Here is an 8,202-nt window from a genome sequence, read left to right as displayed (position 1 = left end):
CGCGCCGCGAAAGGGGATGCGAATGGCACGAAGGGCCTGGCCCCAGCTGCCAGGCAGAGGTCACTGGGCAACCGCTGGAGCTATGGTGCAGGACATGTGGCATCTGCTGTGAGCAGTGGGGAAGGAGCTTTGTGTGCCCTGAGTGCCACACGATCACCCAGCGGCTCCATCCCACCCATGGGCAGCCTGCCTGGTGTAGAGCGGATCAGCAAAAACCGACCTGCGGTGGCACCCACTGGCAAACGGCAGAACTGCAGGAATTCTCTGCAGAACGCATTTAACTCAAACCGGGCAACGTTTTGGGGCCAAATGGTTTCCTTGCCAAAAAAAGCCGTGTGGGTCGACCTGATCTGCTTTGGAAGTGGGTCAAGCTGAATCAGCGTATCCAGGCAGAGAGCTAGGCCTTAGTCCAGTCAATTTCCCGTCTAGACAAGTCCCTCAGTGAAAACCCCCAGTCCCCCTCCCTGGGGGCTGTGAACGTGAGCACCTCTGCTGGTCCGCTGTGGGGGTGTAGCAGAGGTGGACTGGGTGGGACCTGGGACTGACATCAAAGAGATCTGCATAGGGCACCAGCAGCATCCCTGGGGACCCCCAGAAACGAACTCGGTGCTCAGACGCAGTGTGAACTGCGTGGCAATCCCTGCCAAGCCGGCGGGCCGCCCTCTCCCACGCTAGCCCCAGGGTGTCCTTCAGCTGCAGCCCCTCGGTGGCGCATTGCAGGGCCCTGCACTTGGGCTGAGCAGCGCAGACCTGGCTCTTTGCAGAAGCAACAGGACACGGAACAGGAAAATCAGTTCTCAGTTTAATGACTAAATTCAAGTGAACAATACGACGCTCGCCCCGTAAGCGAGAATCCACTCGCTGCAGGAGCGTGAGCGAAACCCAGCCTGGGGGAGATTCTTGTAAACCGAACCGAAAACCATGAACGGAACAAGAACGTGGGAACAGCTCATTCACGAGGGGCACGGGGAGGTGAGTGCCTGTGGCATTAACTGCCTGGCTGCAGGGAGAGCCCACGCGCCGGCCCCGGTGAGGACGCCCCACTCGCGCGCCTGGCCCGTGGCGCGCGGGGAAAGGGAGAGGATTCCCAGCCAGCTGCCTTGGCAGAGCGAAATCCCTGCGGAGCCACTCGGTGCAAAGTGAGAAGGGCCAAGGGGAGCGAGTGGGGAGGGGGAACTGTCCTGCCCTGGAGGGGAAGAGGGTGGAGCAGACAGGACGTGGGCTCTCCAGCAGCCAGCCCCTCACAGCAAAGGGTTACAGACATGAATAGTGCTGAGATCAATGCAGAGCCAGTTCTCAGGCCAGCCGGGATATCTGCTCCCAGGGATGCCCCCCCACCCCCCGGTCATTCCCATTTGACTCTGCTACCCGCGCTGCCAAATGGCTGCCACCTTCCACCCCGGGGATCCCCACACGATCCCTAAATCCACCCATAGAGCTTGTGGGGTCCAAAGCTGCAGGCTGAACGTTGGCCGTAAATCCAGCTCCTGGCCCAGGGAGCAGGAACTCAGAATTAGCCAATCCAGCCGCGCCGGGGCGAGGGTTGGCAGAGCGGGGCTGGGGGAGGGGGCAGGGTTTGTCTCTGGGGTGGGAACTACCCCATGAATCCCACCCATCAAGGCAGACGGCGCGTCCCAGGGAGCTTTTAAGTAGCTTTCAACTTCCCCGTCTCTGACCGAACAGCTGGTCTGGCTCTGCCTCCTCCCTCCCTCCTGCCAGGGCAGGGCCATCACCTGGGGATGGAGCGCTGGGGCCACCACTAGTCCTTCAGTGCAGCTCGCCAGGCAGCCAGCCGTTGGCCTCCCATTGTTCCCCAACAGGCGGGGATGGCCCCGCCATGTGACAGCCCACCGGGGAGAAGGCGAGGCAGCCGGGAGGCGCGTCTCTACTTCTGCTTGTCCAGATAGGCCTGCACGGATTTCCACAGGGCCCGGATGTTGCCCTCCCCGAAGCCTGCGGCCCCCCGACGCTCAATCAGCTCCAGGAAGAAGGTCTCCTCAGGGAAGATGGGCTTGGTGAAGATTTGCATCAGGTACCTCCGCTGGTGCAGGCTGGAGCCCCTGCCACCTCCCTCCCCGTCCTCAGCCAGCTCGGCGTCCAGCAGGATGCCGTGCTGGGACAGGAGCCGGGGGTCCAGCCCAGCCGCCCGGATCTCCTCTGCTTTGCCTGCCTCGCTGTAGTAGGCCTGGGGGGGCTCGACGAACCGCACGCCGGCCTGTGCCAGGGCCCGGGCCGTGGAGACGATGTCCCTGGTGTAGAGCCCGACGTGCTGGATCCCAGCTCCGCCGTGCTGCTCCAGGAAGGCGTCCACCTGGTTCTTCCCTGGCTCCGGCAGGGACTCGGCCAGGACGAACTTGCAGTCGTCTGCCAGTCCCGGCTCGCTGCCCTTCCCGTACCGCATGGCGGTGAGCCGCAGCCCCACGCCGCGCCCGCGGATCCGGTAGCCCTCGGCCGCGTCCTCCTGCCTGTTCACGATGAAGCGCTGGAAGCCGAAGCAGTGCTGGTACCAGTCCAGCACGGCCCGGGTACTGCCCCGCGAGCAGGCGTAGGTAACGTGGTCGAAGTGCGTGGCCTCGGCCGGGTCCTGCGGCCCCTCGGGGACGTCCCCCACGGTGCGGAAGCCAGGCAGGAAGGCCCCCCGGTAGCAGGAGCGATCCAGCAGGGTGTGGCTGACGTTCCCCACGACGGATCTCACCACGCAGTAGGTGACGGAGCCGCCGTCGTCCGTCACGTCAGTGGGCGGGATCGCCAGGGGGCAGCCCCGCTCCTGGAGGCGTCGGGAGATGCTGGGTACGTCCTGCACCTCGAAGCACACGTTGGAGGCCGTGCTCACGAGGTGTGAGGGGCCGACGTCGTAGAGGAATTCCTCGTCGCTGTGGCCCAGCGGGGGCCGCTGAGCCAGTGCGGGCTGGGTGGGGTCGAACGGGAACACGTGGGCCGGGGGGGCCTCCCCCAGCCTCTCATTGACGAGGAAGACAGCGGCTCCTTTGCGGAGAGCCAGCTGCCGGGCGCACGCCGTCACCCGCTCCGCGAACAGGTGAAAGCGGAACTTGCCCACCAGGTCGCTGACCAAGCCCATCCCGGCGGGGACGTGGAAGGCGATGTGGGACAGCCGGCTCAGAGAGGCAGCCATGACGCAGCGGGGTCAGACCCGCTAAGCTCTGCGAGAGAGAGAGAGAGAGAGAGAGAGAGACTAGAGCAGATATCCCAGCACCCAGGAGGGAGCGAATCAGTCCCCATTGCGCTGTATGGCCCGTGCTCTCTGCTGCCCCCTGCTGGGGTCAGAATCAGCCCCCATTGCGCTGTATGGCCCGTGCTCTCTGCCACCCCCTGCTGGGGTCAGAATCAACCCCCCATTGTGCTGTATGGCCCGTGCTCTCTGCCGCCCCCTGCTGGGGACAGAATCAGCCCCCAATGTTTTTCAGGGCCCCCCCCCCTCAATGCCAATTACTATGGGGGAAGCTGACATCTTGCCCGCTGCACAGAAGCTGCCAGTATTAATGTCATAGGACAGAGGCACAAAATCTAAGCCCTCGTCTACACTACAGAGTCAGGTCGACGTAAGACTGCAGCCGATGTAAGTCCCCCACTACCCCGACCTAGCCCCTCCCTCCTTCCCCCCCGCAGGAGGCACAGCGCTTAGGTGGGTGTAGCTAGGGCGGCGCAGTGTCCGTGTAGACACGGTGTTGTTTACATCGCCTGTCAGCACCACGCGGAGCTTGCAGCTGTGAACCCCGCTGACGGGCACGGATAGCCCAGGCTCTGGGCTCCTCACGGCGGCGTCAGTGCCCGGCAGCAGGGCGCCAGCTGTGAGCCCCCACACACTGCCCCACTTCAGTTGACGCAGGCACTCCTGATGAGGACGCGCACCATCGGCAGAAGAAGTGTCGTGTGGACATGGGGGACACCACTGCGCTCCAGGGCCTCTTCCAACCTCACAGCAGCAGCTTCAAACCCACTAGCACAGCGGTTTTCAACCTTTTCCTTTGCGGACCCCTACAAAATTTCGACTGGAGGCGCAGACCCCGTTGAAAATCTTAGACACGGTCTGCGGACCCCCCGGGGCTCCAGGAACCACCGATTGGAAAACATCACACGTGACTAAATGTTACCAGTGTGGGGCCTCTGACTCACAGCGGAGCAGGTCTGATTCTGCCCAGCAGCGAGCAGCGCTATTCCCACACACCAGCTAGCAAGAGAGCTAATGCCATCGTCATCTGAAATATAAAACTAATAATAAACGGCCGGGACTGTCTCTGACTCTCCATTCTACGGCGTCCGGCCCAATTATGGTAGGACCTAACAGCCTCCGCCACGGACCACAACGGGGCCTAGATTTCAGATGTAGCCTCGAGTAGCAACCACACTACAAATCATAACAAAATCCCAACTTTTCCCCCTCTGCTTCCCTCCCAGTGCATTTTGTCTTTCCAGCGTCTCCTGCTTCGTGAGGAGATGCTGGGGCGAGGCACTGTCTGTCTAGGGCAGTGGTTTTCAACCTTTTTTCAGACCCCTAAAAAACTTTGACTGGAGGTGTGACCCCCTTTGGAAAACTTAGCTACAGTCTGCGGACCCCCAGGGGTCCATGAACCACCGTCCTAGTGCGTCTCGCACAGCTCCAATGACAATATCAATCCGTAACGGACACTGATTCATCCAACTTCACCAAGTTTCCTTTATCCTGCTTCCTTGGGTCAATGAAATCAACACTGATTCCTAGGGTGACCAGACAGCAAGTGTGAAAAATCGGGACGGGGATGGGGGGGTAATAGGAGCCTATATAAGGAAAAGACCCAAAAATTGGGACTGTCCCTATGAAATCGGGACATCTGGTCACCCTACTGATTCCCTCCAGGTTTGGGGCCTGGGGTCTTTACATTACAGTGCCTTTGATCAGACTGGCTCCTCCACCCCTCCTGAGTGACCTCCACACCGGCTGGTCCTGCTCAGAGCTCATTCATTGCAAAGCCAGGATCTGTGCAGGTCTCTCTCCTGACCCGCTCAGCATCCGTTACCCACAAACCCTGCTGCTGCCTCACCTGCGCTGATCGCTGCTGTCCTGCCCCGCTGCCTAGGCGAGGGCCAGCACCCACATGGCACCTCCAGCCATGCTCTGCAGGCAGACAGCAAAGAGGAAATGCCAAGGACAGAGCCATTCTGCTGCAAAGGGCAGGGGAGGACAGGCAGGAAATCGAGCAGGCGTGGGAGGAGTCCCCCCCCCCCCTGCAAGGAGATGGCTCAGGCCCCAGTTTAAAGGGCCCCAGGGTGAGGCCGCCCCAGGGTGAGGGCGCTGGCTGGCTTGGGCGGGGGAGACTTGAGAAAGAAACAACCCAGTTAGAAAATGGAGCTTGAAAAGAAATCTGTGCCCAGGATATGATGCGGGGGCCTGGGCTAGCAGGGGGCTGGCCTCAGGGCCCAAGGATGGGCCTTCCAGCTCGGATTGGATGTTTTCTGGTTATAATACACCTGTTGTGCCGGGAGGTACCAGTGAAATCCTGCCCGGCTGCCCCAGTGTACGAACAGGGTGCCAGATCAGAGCGGCAGATTGGAGGAACAAGAGAGCAGGTGTTAGCAGGGGATGTGGGCTCACGGACCCAACAGGGGATCGGGTTTAAATGGAAATGTAGGAAAATGAGCTGGGGTGTGTGTGTGTGTGTGTGTGTGTGTCGCTGCCCTCTTGTGGTTGGAATTGGAACTGCACAACTGTGTGCTATAGACCCTGTACTGCAACTAGCTAGGGGAAATTCTCCTTTAGCCCACGTGGTGGGGGGCTTGGAGGGCCGATGCTTCCAGAGTAGAGGCGCTGAGTCCCCGTGGAGGTCTGAGTGGCCCCGGAGCACAGCAAAGGGGTTGGAAGGTCGGGGAAGGGATGGATTTATTGTCACCGTGATTGTCAGACTTCCCCCGGGAAGGCTGTGGTGGTGGTGCTGGGTACCCTGGCTGCTCGGGGCTGATGGGGCTGGAAGGAGAAAGCCGAGGAGTTGCACCCGCCGTTAGCAGGAGCCGCGAAGGCTTGTTCTTAAGGCAGCGGTAGCGGGTATTATGGAGGAGTGAGCAGCTTTATTGAGAGGTTAAAGCACTGTCTGGATCTGGCTAGCTACCCCTGCTGTGCTGTGCTGCTGGCGCTGGTGTGGAGCACGGGTGGGGCAGGGGACCTGCCCCTATCAGTGGTGGGGCTCGCTCAGTGGATTGGGGGGGGGAGTCAAGCTGTTTGAATGCTCTGGCAGTCGGGGTGTCTCCGGCAGGAGGAGCTGGGCCTGTCCCTAGACAGACCTTTGACATTCCCCCCGACTCCTTGCTCCTGCTTTGAGATCTGGGGGGACGGGTTCATTGGAGGTGCTGACCGCACTAGGACAAGCCGGAGCAGATGCAGCTCACCTCAATTCTGACCTGAAGCTCCCAACCCCTGCTCGGCAAGGCCAGTGCTGGGTTCCCCATCCCCAGCTCTGAAAACGCCCCTCCCCTGACACACACAATCTCCTCTGTTTCCACCCTGGCCTCCCCCAACCAGCTCAATGCAGCTCCGGCTTGACCTACAGCCTCTATGCTGCGTCAGCCCAGCAACGGGCACCAGCCCTCCAGAAGTGCGAGGTGGTTTCCGCATCGCCCTGGCTCGGCTGGGGCCGGGGCACTGGGAGCACATGGCAGTGGATATTGGCCAATGCTCAGGGCTTAATTTGAGCCAGGGCTGAGGGCAGGCACCTCTGGGCTGCCAGTTCAGAGCCCCCTGGGCTTGCCACAGCAGTTATGAAAGTTTAAAAAATGGCTTGAGCCCAGCCAGCCCCGGTTTCATGATGAATTAAGCACTGTCTATGTCGCTGTGTGCTTGGAGCCCTCCCTGTAACGCGAATCCTCCACCTGGGACCCCTGGCCCCGGCCCTGTTTGTCTTTGCAGACGGGGCCTCAGGTTCAGAGCAGAGCCCTTCCCCGCCGTATCATGTTTTTGCACAGAGCCCCCTGCCATAGCTGCTCAAATATTTGCTGAGAGCTCACGTGTGTTTCCCTTTCCCGGTGGCCAGGCAGCGAGTTTCCCCTCTCTCTTCCCGAGCGCGGCCATTCTTCAGTGGCCTGCCTGTAAGCTTCCTTGCTGAATTCCCCCCAGGTAAAGAGAGAAACACCAAGAGGGGGGTTAAGTTAGGTGCTAAAAAGAAGCCCCCTGGTCATGGGTTAATGCACCAGCGGATCCGTGTTCTTACCCTGTCTGACACGCATGTCTCGGAACGTGGGATAACTCACAGCCCCGCTGCCTCAGTTTCCCCACCTGAGTCTGGGAGTGGTGTGGCTCCTGGGAGGGGGGGTGCTTTGAGATCCTTCTTGGACAGATGGGGAAACAGACACTCCAAGGTTAAGCAATGTCTTCAAGAGCATCCAGTGAGTCTGACTCCCAGGCCTGAACTCCCCGCAGCATTTTGTCAATAGCCTTCACCCTAACTGGTCCCTGGCCCACGTCCTCTCCCCAGCCAGCCGGCTCCCTCCCGCCTAGTAGCTTTCTTCCCCAGCAGGCAGGCTTGCTCGCTGAGCAGAGATGGGCCAAACCAGCGCCTACCCCCTACCAGCACCCCAGTTTTTCTCTACCAGGCCTGAGGGCGGAGAGATCACTGTCTTGCTACCTGGCGAGGCAAACCGTGCCAGCCACGCACAGCAAAGCGCCAACAAACTTCCCTCTCGCCAGCCCCTGTACAAGGGATTACATCCCCCACCACTGCTGGGCAGCCGCCTCTGGGGCAAACCAGAGCAGCGGTTTAGGAGGGGGGACAGCAGAGAAAGATCCTGCCTCGAGCTGAAACTGCGGCTGGAATTGTCCACACTGGGACACCGGGGTTAACTCCCCTCCTCTGATTGCCAGCAGAAAATTGAGGTGTCGTCGTGGTGCCGGCTCCTAAGACCGCCTGCTACTGACTCAGCAATCAGGGCCTGCTGTGGGTTTGTCTCCCATCCGAGCAGTGCCACCTCCGGCCCCACTTATCTGGCAGGAGCACCCCCTCCGCCCCCAGCCTGGTGTGTGTGGGGGTATTTACTTGACCGCTTTTAAAGCAACATTGCGCCTTTTCCCAGCTGCGCTGCCGGGAGGGGCTCTGTGCCCTGGAGGAGCTGGCGGTGACAGCTGCTGCAGGGGAGTCGGGCAGGGGCCTTTGAGCGAACAAGGAGCGGGGCTGGCATTGGCACCGGGAGGCACTGGGGGTGGGGGAGCTCTGCGGCCAC

The 8,202-nt window shown here is 60.9% G+C and overlaps 1 protein-coding gene across 1 annotated transcript; it reads right to left on the bottom strand.

Moving 5' to 3' along the window:
- Positions 1-782: 782 nt before the first annotated feature.
- Positions 783-5,175, bottom strand: HPDL (4-hydroxyphenylpyruvate dioxygenase like). The gene is made up of 2 exons (XM_005303043.4): positions 5,040-5,175; positions 783-3,161 (listed from the first exon to the last, which is right to left on the bottom strand). Exon 2 carries the CDS (start codon positions 3,131-3,133, stop codon positions 1,886-1,888), a length of 1,248 nt encoding a protein of 415 aa, XP_005303100.2. The 5' UTR covers positions 3,134-3,161; positions 5,040-5,175; the 3' UTR covers positions 783-1,885.
- Between the last annotated feature and the right edge of the window lie 3,027 nt (positions 5,176-8,202).

Source organism: Chrysemys picta, chromosome 8 (genome assembly GCF_011386835.1).
Source record: "Chrysemys picta bellii isolate R12L10 chromosome 8, ASM1138683v2, whole genome shotgun sequence".
Taxonomy (NCBI): domain Eukaryota; kingdom Metazoa; phylum Chordata; order Testudines; family Emydidae; genus Chrysemys; species Chrysemys picta.
This window is presented reverse-complemented; position numbering and strand designations above follow the sequence as displayed.